An 18,254-nucleotide genomic window follows, 5' to 3' on the forward strand; every position below is an offset into this window, starting at 1 on the left:
TGTATGTGACTCTTCTCATTGAATGCATGTTGATATTCGTTTAGGGTTTGCGCCTACCTTTTGTTAAACAATCTCTCAACTTTTGTTAAATAATCGTGTATTCGTTCTTAAGAGATCGTTTAGATAATCTTAGGCTAGCGTTTATTATTCTTTAAACGATCGGTTAGAGAAACATAAATGATGGTTTATATAAAGATGTACAATCATTTAGTTTTGTTTATGCGATCGTTTAGTTCTATGTAATGCAATCGTTAAAGTATTTGTAATGTGATCGTTTAGTTGTTTGTTAGATCGTTTAGATATTTGTAATGTGATCGTTTAGTTGTTTTTTATCCTATCGTTTAGTTTTCTGTTAAGCGATCGTTTAGTTATTTGTTATGCAATCGTTTAATTTTTATTAAGCGATTGCTTAGTTTTTATTATGCGACCATTTATTTCTTTTAGGTGATCGTTACTTATTTTGATAATGTATACGTTTGTTACATGTTCCTATGATGATCGTCCCTACTGAGAAATATTTTCCTGCTACAGTTTCTTGCCAAATCCAAAAAACTGCGTCATTAATTAAGAATAAGTTGACAGAATGGCAGATGAGAATGTTTAGGACAACAACCTTTAGTCCACTGTTGGATGTAGATCTTACATTTAATGGGCAACTTGTTCATCATTTTCTATGGAGGGAGGTAACGGATGCGAACCCATACATTATATCATTCAACATACTGGGGAAGAAGGTAACATTCTCCCAAGACGATTTTAATTTGATAATTGGGTTATGGCCGACCAAGAAAATAGTAGAAAGAGAAACAAACGGTGAGAGACTGTGACAACTCATTCTTGGACCAAGGGACCCAAATGATAAGGATAGTTCTTACAAACGATGAAGATGTCGTCCAGGTTGCATTGGCATTATTCATCGAAATGGTGATGATTGGAAAAGACAAGAAAACCTAATTTGATGTGAGGACATTTGGGATTGTTGATGACCTTGAAGTCTTTAGACATTATGATTGGTCATCCATATTTTTCAAATGTACATTGAATAGCATGAAGACTATCATGCGCAGAAAGAATGAGGCACATGAGATAAAGAAAGCAGAAAATGTTCATCATGCCTCATATTATCGTATAAAGGGATTAGCACTTGCATTTTAGGTATGTACTTTTGTTTCCATTTCACTTTAATCTGTTTGTTATGTATGTGTAACAAAGCTCCCACATTATAGGTTTGGGATTACAAAATTTTATTCACATCAAGTAAGTTCATAGCCACCAAAGTCAACAAGACTGCAATTCCTAGAAATTTTAGATGGACTTGTTCTCGTGTTTCATCTTATAAATCATTGAGTAAGAATGTGTTTCAGCCTAAAAAAGTAAGTAACTGATCACTTAGTAATTATTGAAATCTATCATAGATTCATGCATTCTAACTTACTCATTCGCTTATGTACAGACTATTGTTTTGATGAGATTTGTACCGAGCACAAAGGAGATAAGGTATAAGAAAGACCAGTTGGAAGGACTTGATGTTGAAGGAAGAAGGATTGGGGAGATTGAGAGGCATGATCACTCTCTCGATACCCATGAGTCATTTGGGGTGCATGATGGGTTCGACTAGCATGTTGGGGAACAAGAACACCCTCCACCCGATGAACCACATGTTGGTGAGCAAGATTAGCATGTAACTAAACATTGTGTCATTAGAGCCCAAATCACGTAGGTCGGTTCATACTAACCAGGATAAGGGTAAGAGGGGACAGGATGAGGCATTCTACTATATTGTCGTTATCTTGTCATACCTACAATGGACTTGATAAACCTTTGCCCACCGTTGTAATCCAATCTCCTCAAGATAAGCCATCACCCTAGGATATTGATGGAGCTTAGCCCAAGACATCTGAAACTCAGACATTCTATAAGCTTTTGTCGCTAGGTAGAAGTGTGGAATTATGTCCTTATTCTTGAACCTATCCACCAAATTGTTTCGAAGATGGTATATACATTGGGCATGGAATGCATCAGAGAATATACTTGAGACAACCTTCGCAATTGAGATTTGACGATCTGATACAATCGTACAAAGATGCGAAGTAGCATCATTGATCTGCAATCTATTAGCAAATTTTAAGAAATACCCAATCAAATTTTAAGAAATACCCAATCGAATTTTAAGAAATCGCCCAGTAATTGATAAGTGATTGTCGAACTATTTATAAATGTTCGCTTAGAATTGTATACATGATTGCGTACATACTACTAAACGATCATTCAGTATTATATACATAATTGTTTATATAATACTACACAATTGTGAAGTAATATATAAAAGATCGTTTAAATGTTATATAAATGATCGTTCATATAGTACTAAACAATCATTTATATAATACTAAAGGAGCATTTATATTGTAATGAACGATCATCTATATATTGCTATACGATCGTTCATTTAATACTTAACGATCTGGGGGACAAGAAATATATTAGAATATCACTTACATGTTGGGGTTGATGCCCTAAATCTCGTAGGGTCTAGTAGTTTGTAAACACGTGTATGAGCAAATATTTGTGATGTAATGATATGAGATATTTTAGTTCCATTAACCACAAACCAATAAACTAAGATCCTTGGTTATCATTGTAAATTAAGCATGTATGTGATGACATACAAGTAGATCGTGCTTTAAGTGATAACCTAAATGGTCTGTAGTATATGGATTAAGGAGGGAAACCTTGTCTTGTTGACGCTACGAGTGTGGCCCACTTTGTAGATGTTACAAGTGTTGTAAAGTGCTACAAATGGTTTGATACTGACCATTTATGTATTAGGCATGCGAGCAGGGATGCTCTATACAAAAGAGTTTGCATAAGACCGGACCACGAAATGTTTAGTCTCGTTGTATAACGTCGTTCAAGACAGAGACTTTCATTTCAATAGGATGACCATAGGTAACATGACCTTAATCCTGAGTGAGTTGGGAACTCTTGCCTATGAAGGCGGTCTTTTTATTTGTATGGGTGCGAGTGGCCTGATCACCAACTCAAACATACCACTTTGGGGATTCGTCTGATTGGAGAGCTGGGAACTCAGCTACACAAGATGGAATTCACTCATTCCTCGATTTAAGGGTAAGTAGATAAATTACTCCCTTAAGAAGTGATTCCGGGACTTGAACAATGTGGCACCACATATTCTCTTAGCCTGAGAAGGATTTACTCATAGTAGGACTATGATGTTTTGTTCATTAGAGGAATCAGTGATATTTAAGGAGTTAGATGTAATTATAGGGCAAAACGGTAAATTGGCCCAGCTGTAGTTATGAGCGATTTATGAAGGGTCATCGTACTGTTGATTGGTTATATCCAATGGACACAAAAATATATCTGTAGCGAGAAGAGTGTAGTTGTTGGTCTTTAGTGGAATGCCCGACAGTTAACGGATGGTGGATATCGTGATTAAAGAGTTTAGTCAGTTATTCATGTACCGTTGAGCTTCAAGCTACAGGTCCATAAGGTCCCCTTGGTAACTCAATGGATTCATATTGAGAATCAGTTTTTGGATTAGTTTGAAGTGTTCAAATTAACAAGAGAACATTTAATTATATATGATATAATTAAATTGTATCAATTATATTGACTTAATATATTAGTACATTGATTTGAGGAATTATTATTAAATGCTATAAGGGAGAAAAAGAACTATGGTTTATATATTGCATGAGATGTGATATTAAAATTACAAGTTATGAATATATTATTTACTTGTAGTAAAATCAATTCATGGGATAATTGGTTATGATTTTTTCTCTCAATAACCAACTTAGTGAGAAGTTGTGATCAGTTATGGTAACTGATGTATAAAATGAAAATCATTTTCATTTTTACAGAATGCGATCATTAAGTGATTGAGAATTGTACGATCATAAGAAATATCTATACGATAGCTTGAGATCATAAACGATCGTGTAATGAGTTTTCTATACAATAGTCACTTGTTTTCTAAATGATCGAGTACTTAGTCTATACAATAGACTATAGTCAACTCTCACTTACTTGATCGTCTATACGATCTGTTTAATTCCTCCTACTCTCTACCAAATCCTACAGAGCTCACAACTCTTGGATTCTCACGTTGAGAATACCAAGGAAGCCTTCTGGTGGTGTCTACTTACTGTTTGAAGGTTGAATGTTGTTTATTCTTGATCGAGGAGATTGTTGAGGCGTGACGTTTGTGTTGGTGAACGATCGTGCTGTTACATCGAGGGAACGAGAAAAATAGTTCTTCAAGGGTGAGTTCTCTTGGTCCTTAGTATTTTTCCTTTTGAAGTAGGCTGTAATTTAGAGTGTATGCATAACTATTATTGTGTGATTGTAAATATGTATGTTCTCTCACAATGGGGTTTGGAACGATTTCACTTCCGCTTACTGGTCTCTTTGATAAGAGTTCCTTCATTACATTCTCTCCGTTTTTAGATCTGACGAACGAATCTTACACTATACCTAAAGATACAATGAAATGAACAAAGATGAAAGCGAACGATAATGAGAATGTTGTACTAAAACTCTGAGAGAACAATGGGAGAACTTCGTGGTGAGTTCGAAGAAAAATGAATAACTGAGAGTGACCTTCTATTCTTTATATTAATGTTATTCATTGCTATTGGTAGAATATTAGTTGGGAATAAATGCATTGTTGAAATGTTAGTGTTGCATTGAATATATAAGAAATCGTGGAAGAAGAAATGTGGCACAGTTTGAAGAGTTTTTTAAAATTAGGGATATAATTGGTATTTCACACGAATCATACATATCATAGAAATTTTTTTGAGAGTTGGGCTTTGAAATTTTCCGTTCGAAAGGGAGGGTGAAGGAAGAGAAAAAGAGAAGAAAAAGGCTCTCTCCCTTCTCTTCTGTCTCTGTCACTTGTCTCCATTTCGTTCTCTCGATCTTCAATTGCTCTCAGCCTTCAGCCATACTCCCACCAGCATTCTCCCTCGCTCTCCCACTCTTGATTTCGCTCCGGTTTCTGGTTTAGTTGCAAAACACGCACACCCAATTAGCTCATTTCTTCTTTCCCTCTTTGTTTACTCTGATCATCTGATGTTGGAGCTGCACCATTCGGAATTGGAAAACTGAACTTCTCTGGGTGGTGGGAGGGGTTTTTTCGAAATGGGTCTTTGGAATGTTCATTGAAAAACGCTTCGTTAAACCAATTTTAGGTGCTACCACCATCAGAATTCTAAGAGGGTGGGAAATTTCTCACATTTCAATTCCTGTGAACTCTCAGATTCTCTCCTCTGTTGGGGTCTAAGGAAATTTGGATACAACTGTATTGCAGTTGAGAAACTATGGAAAATCCAGCTTCAACCTCGATTTCAAGTCCTTCAACTCCCCGTTGGAACCTCGAGAGGCCCTTTCTCACTGGCCGTTTCCACCAGGTTTCTATTTCACCTCCCTTTTTATTTATTACCATTTCTTTTTATCCATGTCGAATAGAAATGTACATGTGTTTTGAGAAGAATAGGGTCTAAGCTATGGCATTATGTTATCTTCCGAGTTGGAGAGGCTTAATTGGAGCGTCTATAATTGGAATAGTATCAATTACTCCTTCTACTATGTATTTTGGTTCTTCCTGAATTCCCTGTTCTGCTATGAGTTATGATCATTGTAGTTTTAATTCTTCGGTTGGTCTGTTGTATAGAAATCGAGTCCTCACTTTGTGATTTTCTCTTTATGTTTTGAAAATTATACTCCAGGAAGCAAAAACTACGTCTCGTTTTGCGGAATTAAAGTTGGATTCCTTCAGGTAAATGACATTGTTGATAATTGCTTTTATATCTTATCTCGCTACTCCTTTTTGAGTCCACATAGTCATTCCTACTTGAAACAATACTTATTGTACACTTTAAAATTCTAATATCTCAGCAATGGGGGGCTGGAAAAGGCCATAGGCTGTTATGATGCTGCAATTCAGGTATGATTTTCAATTGGGATTAGATGTTAAATACTTTGTCTCAAACTTGAAGAACTTATTATTTTAATTTTCTAATATAGTTCGACAATTTGTTGTTCGTGAAACCCTTGTTCTGATATGAAATTGTTTGTCAATATTATTTTTATTTTTATATTTTCATCGTGATTTCTGACACTAGTAATTGTCTTCTGTCACACTTATATATGTAGGAACTTATTGTAATTGATGATCTCCTCTCTGCCCTGCTTGGAATTGAGGGGCGCTATATTTCAATTAAAAGAGTTCCTGGCAAAGAGAATGAAGTTTCTTTCCAGGTTGAGGCATCTATGGATTTGACTCTTCAGGTAGCAATTTTAGAGGCATAAAGTTACTACAACTGCTGGTGTTTATTTATTTGTTAGTATTTTAAAACTTTTTGCATTTGTAGGTGTGAATTTTTTTTTCTTTAATTATTTTTAGAAACATTTGTAGGTGTTATTAGTATGTCAATGAATCAAAATTTGTTCTCAAGCCTCTAACTATCTTGCTATTTTGCTTCCGGGTGGTAATTAGCTCACTTTTAGGTGTTGCAGATTTAAAAAAAATAAAAAGTTGAATGAGACATCAATAAATTGTGTATAGTGGATGTTTAAGTTCTTTCTAAACATACTCTATGTGACCTCAAATTGGAGGGCCTTGCACAAATCCTTTTGCAACATCCCCCCGTTTCGTATCTCTGTACACTGGAGGCCTTTATTTGGTTCCTCCTTTTTTCATCCCTAAGGCCTTTATGTTGTTTTTCTCTCTCTGTTTTTGAGTACATCATTCTTCGATCCTTATAAACCAACATAGTTAGTTCTACTTATGGGACGTGGGCATGATTGCCAGAGTTCGTCATCTTTCTGGAACAGAATTAGCTAGTAGATTTTGTAAAGTTATATAAGTTTTGATATCACATGATAATTTCTTTGTAATGATTTGTATTTTACATTGATCAAGTGTAGGGGCTTTGTAGATACTGTATTATTATACTGCTGATAATTTTTCAAGTAGTTGTGTGAGTTGCATCTCGTAAGGCATCATTCATTTTGTTCTTCCTGGGAGATGTGTCAACCATTTTATTCCTATATGGAAATTTAAAGATTTTATGCACAATCGAATTTGTAATGACTTCCTAGATATGCAAAAACATTGAATGTGACAATTACAATCACCGCCATTATGGACTATTAATATTTTATCTGATTATGGTGTTGGCACTAAACTCTTATGCTAACTAAGGCTTATATTGCAGGAATTAGCAAAAAGAATATTTCCTCTGTGTGAGAGCTTTCTGTTCATTAATCAGTTTGTTGAATCAAGATCTCAGTTCAAGAAAGGCTTAGTTAATCATGCCTTTGCTGCTGCGCTTAGAGCTCTCCTTCTAGTAAGTACTTTGTTTTTTTTAGGAAAAAAAAAAAGAAAAGTAAAAACTTCTAATGTTAAATTTGTATTCTTCTGAGTAAAACTGGAAAAATGCCATCATATTCTTTCCATTTGACCAGCACATCCTTATACTGGAAAAAAAACCGTACAAGGTACTGGGAGATAATTTTTGGAAACAACATATTAGAACCACCCAATTCCTTCCCTTTTCCATATTTTTTTCCTTCTAATGATGAAAAGAACAGTTTTCATTAAGAACAAATGAAAGAATATACAAGAGTAATCAAAAATGGAAAATCTAGTCCAAAGGAGCCAAAAAAAAAACTACAAAAAAATAGAAAAACACAAGAAAACTACAAAAAGGGGCTCCTATTGAAAGGATAGATAACATGTGGAGGACATTTGTTCTTCATGATGATCGGAGAAAATACAATGGCGGTTACCGGTCAAAAGAGGAAGAGTGGGGAGAGAGGAGAGAGCATCCCTCTTGTAGGATTCTTTTTCAATATCTGAGTGTTTCTGGTGCTTGGTCGATGTACTGATTACGTTTATCTTTATGAGATGTTCCTTTTCACTACTCAATGAAAGGTAAACTAAATGACAATAACATGGACAGGGTTCTTAGTGCAGGGAAAGAGAGTAGCCATAGCACCGGCTTTCCTTCCTCGCATTAGAAATAAATGTTGAAAACCCCTCTGGAAACTATTAGTCAAGTGCCTGCTCATGGCTAGATCAATTGGTTTCGGGGATTAGAAAAGGAAAAAGCCCTGCTTCCATCGGGATGGACTGCTATCCTGTTACTAGCCAAGAGGGGCTTCATCATTTAACGAAATCGTTATTGTGAGGAGCTTATCGTGAGTTCCTTGATCTAAGGTTACATGCTTGAGCGATAAGATTGATCAATTTGTTTGTGGAGTGTTCAAACCTTGAGTAGAGGTAGTTCTCCTTGTCTCTCGGTTTTCGATCAAAAGGTAATCAAAATCTAATCCTTTCCTTTGGATTGATGTCATATTAGGGGCTCAACTAAAGGTTCCTAATTTACAAACTTTTGAGATTTTCGTATCAGAAGAGGAGGATGATCTAAGGTGCTCCTAACTTTCCTGAAGACTCTTAATTTTTGAATGAAGAAATCCACCATTTTGAAGCCAAAGATCTATTGGCGAGCATTCTAATAGTTTGGTCTGTAAAATCAGACTAGGTATAGAGGCCACCGGATAAGGGGATTTCTATTGACAACAGGTCATTTATGCATTGATTAAGGTGCTTTCGGTAAAGGGATGCCCATTAGACTTTTCAGAGGGTCTCCTAGACGACATTGAAGTCTCCCTACAGACACCATTGATCCAAGCACAACCCAGCTCTATCCAGAAATCAGTCCAGTTAAGATACAGAAAAATAATGACATGTTTGGGAGTGATTCTGAAAATGGCAAAATTGTTATGTCATTCGAAATTAATTTTAATAGTATGAAAATTTTGTTTAGAAGGGTAAAATTAACATTAAATTGATTTTGAGTGATTAAATGTGTATTTTGGTGTGATTTAAACATGATAAAAGTGATTTTAACCATTTCAAAGTCACTCCCAAACATGCACTAAGATACTGGTAGTCCAACCTTCCGAATCATCCAGCAAAGACAAGTTAAGAGAAATTGTTTTTGCATACACAACATATTACCTGAGTAATACAAGTAGAATTCAATCCTACATCACAAAAGTCTTCTCTACTCACCGTAGTCTTTAGTGTAGGTTCAGTTGACGCTTCGAGCTTGAGAACATAGGACTTAGTAGTCACCTAACTGCCTCGTTCAGTTTTGATTTACAAGAGGAAAACGATGTCTGGGTTTAAGGTTCTAAATTCTAAGAAAGTCTTTAGATTAGATGCTGATAAATGGTTTATTTTTAAATTTACAATTTTCTTTAACACATGCTCTTAATGATGACTGTAAAAATGGTGCATATGTATCTTCTAAACCACAGTTTGGAATAGGTTAGGCATTGCCATTGTGAAAATTATGCTGACTTGCTAATTGAATGAGCAACAAGGAGTTGGGTGTAATACAAGTCTCTTTTGTATCCTCATTTGGTCATTCCTGTCTATGTTCCTGTATGATAATTTATTTTTTAACACAATAGTGTCTGAGCTCTTGAGGATCAAATCTGGTTTTATAAACAAATGTGTACTCTTATTCAGTAAAGAAATTACGGAGTATGATTATGAAAAAGGAACCTCACTTTTCATATGATGAAATATATTTTTCAACAAGAAACTTTCATTGCTTATTTCCTTCTCAAAATATGTTGAATTGGAAACTGAATTTTCTTATTTCCTTCTGTTGTTGTCCCATAGGATTACCAAGCAATGGTAGCCCAGCTTGAGCACCAGTTTCGACTTGGTAGACTTTCCATCCAAGGATTGTGGTTTTACTGTCAGGTTTGAGCTTCTCTTAATTTCTACAGATTCATTTCAATTATGCCTTCTCGCATTTTATGCTACGACACACATGCAGCCTATGATGGGTTCCATGCAAGCATTATTTGCGGTGACACGGAAGGTTTCGGCTAATGATATTGCAGGTTCTGCAGTTCTTAACCTCTTGCAGAGCCAGGTACAAACTTGTATTTATATCAAGATGCTTAGTAATCATCGATGTTCCCAGCAAGTTTTGTATCTTTGAGGGGCTTGCCTAGTTTTTAGAAAATCCTTTGGACATTGATATTTGAGTATTCTGTGAATAGATGTAGATTGTTGGGCCCCTGTTCTTCTACTGCCTCTCCTTTCACTGTTCCTTTTTTTTTTTTTTTTTTTTTCCCCCCTTTTTTTCCTTTCTTGAAGACATGTATAATAATGAAAAAGGATCTAAAAAGGGGATAGATGATTAATATTCAAAACTGTTGGTTTATAGTTTAATATTGACTTTGCTATATTTAGTTTGAGCTGTAGTGTGATTACCTGTGTAAGATTTTTTTCCTTTATATGTTAGGTCTTTCTTCAACCTACAATAGACCCTTGTAATCATTGTGAATATGAAAAGGAATTATTCTATTCAATGCCGACGTTTATCTTGATAATTAGCATGGTATCAGAGTGAAAAAATAAAATCCTAAAATATACCCTTAACCCTAACCCTAGCTGCCCATTGCCTCCTGCCACCGCTGCCGTTCATAACCATGGTTGTATGCCAGCCATCGAACTCAGATCTAGATGATTCTTGATCTTGACCCTGTGATCACAAGATTATTTTGCTTGGTTCCTCACCACTCAACCTGACCTGACCGTTTGCTAATCAAATCAAACCAAGTCTTTTTCTTTTATTATAGCTTCCAAGGAGTCTCATCTATGAGATCATAAGCTTTTTAGAGTTCATATGATCAATTTAGATAACCCAAGCCATAATCTTAGAGCTCTACTACCCTGTCCATCTTCCCAGTAGAATCAATAATTGTTTAACATTAATTGGAGTAACTGGAATTCAAAAACACTAGAAGGAACCATCTCTTTATTCTATATGCTGGAACTTAACCAATAATCTTATATATGATCTTGACCTAGTGAAGGGGTCTAATTCACTTATCTTGGAAGCCTTGGATTTTTTAGGAATTATGCAAATGAGCGTCTTCTTGAGACATGCATTGGAACATTTATGGAATTGAGTCATAGAACGCTAGGAATAGATCATCTTTAATGATGCTAAATCTTTACTTTTCTTGTTTAGGCCAAGGCTATGGCTGGTGATAATGCAGTGAGGTCTTTGCTGGAGAAGATGACACAGTGTGCAAGCAATGCTTACCTTGGTATATTAGAAAGGTTCATTCCAAGAATTGAGCTAATTTTTTTTAATAATAGTTTGTCAACTTTCTTCCCCACTCACCAACACACAGACATGCCTAAAGCCCAAAAAAAGCAGAGAAAAAATCCATTTGGTTATTTTATCAAGTCTCTATTAATGAACTTGGACTTAATTTTTTAAGTGAAAATTTCATTGCTTGTTGATGGTTTTGTCTGATTTATGGGATTAAATTAACAGCTCGATAGTTTCTTAGATAAGTTGTCTCCTCTTTCTTCCTTTTATGACTTTGTACCATTTACCGTCTTTATTTGGAGCGCTCAACGTATGTTGTCTGACACCATCAGTTTAGATTGGAAGGTCTTTTTGTAACCCTTCCTTCGGGAGAGAAGAGATGGAATGCCTTATCCCCTTGCCCCTTAGGTTATTCTGTTTGAGCTCATTGTTGTTTGAATGATATCCTTTGTATCTAGATACTTAGAACATGAAAATACAAAATACACAATCAGCTACTTCGTTAATAGCTTCATGACCCTGTTGGCTTGGTCGGGGCCTTGCTCTTCTCATGTTGTTGCTGCTTTCTTGGAAAGGAGACACAATATGAGTAGTCATTTAAAACTGAGGTGGTATTTTTTAGATTCATGGATAAGTAGTCCTTGCTTTGTCTTGCAATCCACACTGCTTTTTCAAACTTTTTATTGCTGGGCTTGTAGTATTTGAATATATAATCCAACATGGTTATTTATTCCCACAAATTATTTGTGACCCTCAATTCAACTTTGCCAACATGTATAGGTCTATGAGAAGTCACTTTTTCTGGAAAATAACTGCCCATTCTCCCATGCCCTTGTTTTGTGGCCACGTCTTGCCATTTTATTATTTATTGATTAGATTGCTAAATATAAATAAATTTTAATTTCAGATGGGTTTATGAGGGAGTAATTGATGATCCTTATGGTGAATTTTTCATCGAGGAAAACAAATCTCTGAGGAAGGTATGGAGCTTTCTACCGTGTTTTAGCATACTGTGAATTGTACTTCTCATGGTATGAAGTATGTTATTCTAGGAGAGCCTCAATCAAGATTATGACACAAAGTATTGGAGGCAACGCTATAGTCTCAAGGAGGGAATTCCTACATTTCTCGCAAATATAGCAGGGATGATATTGACGACAGGAAAATATTTAAATGTCATGAGAGAGTGTGGGCATAATGTTCAGGTTTATTTATTTATTTATTTTTAAAAAAATTTTATGCTTTCATTACTATGTTATTTGGTTACTTTATAAAATAATAAAATAGATATCTGATTTTGTTGCTATTTCAGCTACCTGCATCAGAAAATTCAAAGTTAATGAGTTTTGGCTCGAATCATCAATATTTAGAGTGTATAAAAGCTGCTTATGATTTTTCCAGCAGCGAACTATTGAAACTTATCAAAGAAAAGGTAGCATTCAATGAATTCCTTCTTTTGCTGGTTCTTTTCCTTATTTTCATCCATCTTTTCTTTTAAATATTTTTCTAGCTTTTATTCGTGGCAATTTCTTTACAATGGTGTAACATTTTGGTAATGTCCCTGCAGTATGACCTGATGGGGAAGCTGAGGTCAATTAAGCATTACCTTCTGCTTGATCAGGTATATGATCTTTGATTGGTAAACTTATGAGTTATGCTGTCCTCTATGAATCTAGGAGTCAAAATTTTGGTGTTTCATTATTGTCATGTTATTCCTTAGCGATAGTAGGCACGGAATGCTTTGAAGTATCATATGCTTATAAATCCATTAGAAATATCATTCCCCAATTAATTAATTTCATTAGCGAACTAATTGAAGCAGTAGGATCAATTTTGTTGTTGGTCTTTCTTCTGAGGAACTACCATAGTGTAGCATGAATCAAGTCGAGGAATTCATTGTCTATCCTGTTGCGATAGTAGTGGACTCTTTATTGAAAAAGGAAACCTTTTACCAGTTTAGGATAATCACGTGGTTCTTCTGATGGAGCTCTATTGAAGCTTTCCCATATGTGGTTTTTTCTTATTTATTCTTTTGTTAGAAAATCATATTACATGATTGCAGGGTGATTTCTTGGTTCATTTTATGGACATTGCTCGAGATGAACTTTCAAAAAAGCTTGATGAGATTTCTGTAGAGAAGTTGCAGGTTTGATCCTAACCTCTGTCTTGTATTAGGGCCAACTTTACTGACTGTTCCCTAATGAGTAATGTTTGTGCATCGATATCAAATGATATGCCTTCATGGCCATCTAGTCTCTTCTGGATGTTGCCTTACGCACCACAGCGGCTGCAGCAGATCCTTGCAATGAGGACTTAACGTGTTGTGTGGTAAGCTGATTGTAGTTAATTATTTGTATGATGCAGAAAATACCCAAAATTTCCGTGATTTCTTCATTTCTAAACATATTTTCAGGAAAGAATGTCATTGCCTAAAAGTTTGCGTACACTCAAGGATCTAGTTGACAGTAAGACTCTTCTCGACATCAATGATCAGGAAGAACCCATGGGCATTACTGGCCTTGAGGCATTTTCTTTAAGTTACAAGGTACTTTTATCAAATGGGCCTTTGATAAGTTATTTTGCCCATGTTTTTCCTTCACAGTGTTGCTTCAAGCCTAATTATCTTAGCAAGAAGTAGGAGTTGTATTTATAATATTTCATTTTATTTCTGAAATGATAATATTGGTTTACAGCTTAGATGGCTTAAACATTTGCCTGGGCGGCCCAACCCTCTAATATTTATCCTAGTCATATTTATTCAAGGGTCAGTCCCTTTGGATAATATCTGGAATGAAGTTTCGGACTGTTATCTTTCTCAAACTGTTAGGTTGGGCATTAGAAAAATTAACCATTATAATCACTGGATGATGTATACTAATAAAACTTGTAAACAATCAATTTGTTCAAATAGAGAAATTTTCTTACCTTCTCTCCTTGGAAGGTCCTGTTATGTTGCAGGTGCAGCCATGATTGAACGGCTAATAGGAAAATTGATTGGGCTTTTTTTCCTTAGAAGGAAGGGCTCATCACGTTAATTGGAATAGTTTCTTTGAGTTTGAAGAAGTGGTGCTCCACGGACCAGGGCTTGGCATTGTCAGGATGGAAAATGAAGCTAGATTGAAACTAATCCATAAGCCTACGTTGTGATGCCTCTTGAGAAATTCTGCACAAGCTTTGAGTAAATCATCATAGTTAATCTTCAAATTTTGGGGAAAAAGAGAAGCAAGAGTGAAACTGTCTGTCTGGCTGGCTTGAGGGCTAAGCCTCACAGCATTTTTTTTTCTGATTAAGGACCTCTCTGAACAGTTAAGCACACACTCTTCTGATCTTCTCCAGAAAAAAAGGGATGAGGAGATGAGAGAGAGAGTGAAAGAAGAAGGAAGGGTGATTTAATGTAGGGCATGGAAAAAAATAATAAATAAAAGTACTCTATATAATGTGTATGATTAGAATTACGTATCTAGTTTCTTGGTTCAGAAACACTAGGGCATTCTTAAACTATTATTTGGCTTGAACCGATGTCAATTTTTTTGTTGTCATTTGATTTATACTTTTTGTTTGTGTTTATTTTGTATTATATTCAATGGGGGCTTAATTTCAGGTCAGATGGCCATTGTCTATAGTTATATCATGGAAATCTCTATCAAAGTACCAGCTGATCTTTCGCTTTCTTTTCCACTGCAAGCATGTGGAACGCCAACTTTGTTGGGCATGGCAAGTGCATCAGGTATGGGCTTGGTTTTCTCTTTTTGTGGTTAGATGGTCATTTAGTACATACATTTTTCACACATAAATAATGATCTATGGCAGGGTGTTCGTTCCCTTAATATCCGTGGTACATCCATCTCAAGATCATCGTTACTCTGCCGTGCAATGCTTAAATTTATTAATAGCCTTCTACACTATTTGACCTTTGAGGTAGGTTTTCTCTTTCATAAATTTAATTTTTCATTGTTTGAAAATGATGCTTGCATTGAGTACCTAAATGCTGGGATTTCTTTGAGTTCTTAGTTAATTTCTTTCTCCATCCTACTTAAGCATGCCGTTGAGTATGTTATGGTTCCATTATGTTTTTCCTTGACAGTAACCTTAATTCCCAAACCCATAGTAGCCATAACCTGCCATTACGTTTTTCCTTGATACTTGATAGTGATGGAATATGGCATTTGGTTTTTTGACAAGTTTTTTGGTTTTAGGTTCTTGAACCCAATTGGCATGTAATGCACAACCGGATTCAGACAGCTAAGAGCATTGATGAGGTATACTCCCTTTGTAACTTATGTTGGAAGGATAAGAGTTTTATCATGTATTGCTAAAGTGCCTATTCTAAGTAAATTGATAAGCTCCTTTGATCAGGTTATCCAGCATCATGATTTCTTCCTTGACAAGTGTCTCCGAGAATGTTTGCTTCTGTTGCCGCAGTTGCTTAAGGTCAGTTAATGATGTATGTTTTTTTCCCTCAACTTGCTGTGTAAGTAGATTGGTATAACTATGTGATCACTGTTTTAAAAATCGTAGACATGTGCACCCTAGGTTTAGGTAATATGCAGCAAGGTGACGTCATTCACATGTGCCACTTTGTACTTCAGATGTTTTAGTTTTTAGTTTTTAACAAGGGTTACAAATAAAGAAGGACAACAAAAAGACAAAAAGAAAAGGGGGATCAAGGCAAGATTGGGCAAATGGAAAAATATCCTTATTTCAAAAGGGGGAGCTTTGGCTCATTCAGTGTACTAGAGCAGTCCCCTTTATCATTTCTCTCTGTTTAGGACTCCCATTAAGTGCATCAAAATCCTGGAGAAATCTGTTAAGAATTTTCATATGGAGAGGATCAAGTCTTGTAAAAGGTAGCCACCTTGTGAATTGGAAGCAATTTTCCTCCCTTCCCGTCTTGTTCGGAGGGCTATACATTGGCTCCCTTAAAGAGAAAACACCTCCCTCCTGAAATGGTGGTTGAGGTTGTTTCCAGAGGGAGAGAGCATTGTAGAAAGAGGTTATTGGCAGTTTAGCAGTAAATATGGGGCCGAAAACTCCAGCTGTCTGACTTTAAGTACCAAGAACAAATAGAGGCAACCGTCCTTGGCATTGAATTATGAATCACAAACTTTTAATTCTGTCATTTTTTGTTGGGGTATTCTTCTACTAATATATTCTCTATGTGCAGAAAGTGGAGAGGTTGAAATTATTATGCCTGCAGTATGCAGCAGCTACGCAGTGGTTGATTTCATCCTCCATCGATCTATGCAAGTTAGATGAATCGTCAGATAGCTTAATTGGTTCCGAAAAATCTAAGCAATGGAATGGAAGAACTCCCAAGGGAGCGAAACTAACCACTTCCAACTCAGCAGTCACCGAGTCTATCCTGTAAGTTCAAAATGAGCAACCGCAGTTATACCTTACACTTAAAAGTTCTTGCACTTACATTAGCTCTACATACATTGCAGTAAATTTGAGAAGGAATTCAACTCTGAGCTTCAGAGTTTGGGACCAATTTTGAGTAAAAGCTCCCAGGCTGAGCCATATTTAACTCACCTTGCTCAGTGGATTCTTGGCATTGAAATGACAAATAGGTTCTGAATTTCTTCCCTCATGTAACTTTACAGAATTGTTAGAGGTCTTATGAACTTACAGGATTTGTGAGATAGGTTCTACAACTGTGCCCTTGAGTTCTAAGAATTGCTAAAGGTCTAGAAGGCCAAATGTTTTGATTGTTACAGTTTGCTCCATATGTCTGTCTGTATCATCTTACCCTTTCTAGGAGTCGGGTTATTTACACGGCGATGTGGTTCATTTTTACTTGTGAGCTGTTAGAAAATTAACAAGTTACTGAAAGAAGGAACTTTCCTTTGTTTCCTGTATGTGATGGAGTTGAGGATGATCAATATTGGCTTCTCCTTTGTCTTCATGCTTTTCATTTTCTGTTATGTTCTTGTGGTTTAAGTGCTCTTTTAGTTTTCCATTTTTTCTTTCCCCCTAATTGTCTCAACAAAAAGATTATATCTAACATTCTTGATTGTAATATGCTTCTCAGTTTTTATAAAATGCTTTTCCTAATGCAAATCTATTTGGTGATGAAACGAGCCAATATGAACATAACTTAATTGACATAAAGTATGTACTCTCAATCAAAAGGTAGAAAATTCAATCCCCTACTCCATATATTGTTGAACTAAAAAAATATTTGTGCAGTGATGGGTAGGATGAAGTATCCTTTAGAAGTGTTTATATTAAAGGTCAAATGACTCTTCAATGATACATAAATTGTACTACGATTCCACATAAATAAAATGTAGGCACCCACAAGTTTTCTAGCATTCATAAATTGAATTGTCTCAACCCTATTATGTGTTATTTGCATTCGTAAAAATGATTTTAAAATAGTTAAAATTATTTTTGTTATGTTCAAGGTCATTTTCAATAATGTGTTTAATAATTGAAAATCAACTTTGATTTATTGATAATATGAACGAGATTAGTTGAGATACATGTAAATTGGTCTGGATATCCATTTTAATATCATTAGGAATGATATATATATACTTTTTCATAGCTAGTTGGTGTTAAGAAAGATAATTGACACTAATTTATGGATTAAGTCCAAGAATAATGTAATTTTTTAAAATAATGACAAAAATAGTGTATATAAGAAAGAAATTACAAAGTGAAAGAGAAAAATATTAACAAAAATAGGGTAGCAAATTGTGTACTCGATACATGATTATTGTTGTGGTCTTCATGTCAGCGTATGACTTGGTCAATGAAGATCAAACTCATAGACTGTAACATTAATATATATATATAAATATATATATATATATTAATGAAAAAATCTTGAGGTGAAATTCTAGAATATACAAAAGATTTAATTTTTGTTTAGGTCGATAAATTAAAATTTGTTTCATCCAACGAATTTGTTAATGTAACATTATATTCATGTTCTTACTTTAAAAAAAAACTTGACTTTATGTTAATGTTAGCAATTTATTTTTTTAAAAAAAAATGAAAGGATTTGCTTTCAAAATCTATAAATATTAAAACCAACTCTATTTTTGTCCATACTTTCAAACCAACTCT

General features: G+C 35.2%; 1 protein-coding gene across 2 annotated transcripts; it reads left to right on the plus strand.

The window, feature by feature from the left end:
- Window positions 1-4,831: 4,831 nt before the first annotated feature.
- LOC120090513 (gamma-tubulin complex component 2) lies at window positions 4,832-17,083 on the plus strand. Of its 2 annotated transcripts, XM_039048228.1 has the most exons (22): window positions 4,832-5,247; window positions 5,339-5,438; window positions 5,757-5,806; window positions 5,926-5,974; window positions 6,184-6,318; window positions 7,248-7,379; window positions 9,728-9,811; window positions 9,888-9,986; window positions 11,094-11,185; window positions 12,088-12,160; window positions 12,233-12,385; window positions 12,493-12,612; window positions 12,748-12,801; window positions 13,243-13,326; window positions 13,434-13,508; window positions 13,594-13,725; window positions 14,782-14,907; window positions 14,991-15,098; window positions 15,377-15,439; window positions 15,537-15,611; window positions 16,345-16,544; window positions 16,625-17,083. In XM_039048228.1, the coding sequence occupies exons 2-22, from the start codon at window positions 5,349-5,351 to the stop codon at window positions 16,755-16,757; spliced, it is 2,127 nt and encodes a 708-aa protein (XP_038904156.1). In that variant the 5' UTR covers window positions 4,832-5,247; window positions 5,339-5,348; the 3' UTR covers window positions 16,758-17,083. The 2 variants fall into 2 exon arrangements, with proteins under 2 accessions (XP_038904156.1, XP_038904155.1); XM_039048227.1 differs by having other exon boundaries at window positions 4,833-5,438.
- The last annotated feature ends 1,171 nt before the right edge of the window (window positions 17,084-18,254 follow it).

The sequence above is a fragment of the Benincasa hispida genome, chromosome 11 (genome assembly GCF_009727055.1).
Source record: "Benincasa hispida cultivar B227 chromosome 11, ASM972705v1, whole genome shotgun sequence".
Lineage (NCBI taxonomy): Eukaryota > Viridiplantae > Streptophyta > Magnoliopsida > Cucurbitales > Cucurbitaceae > Benincasa > Benincasa hispida.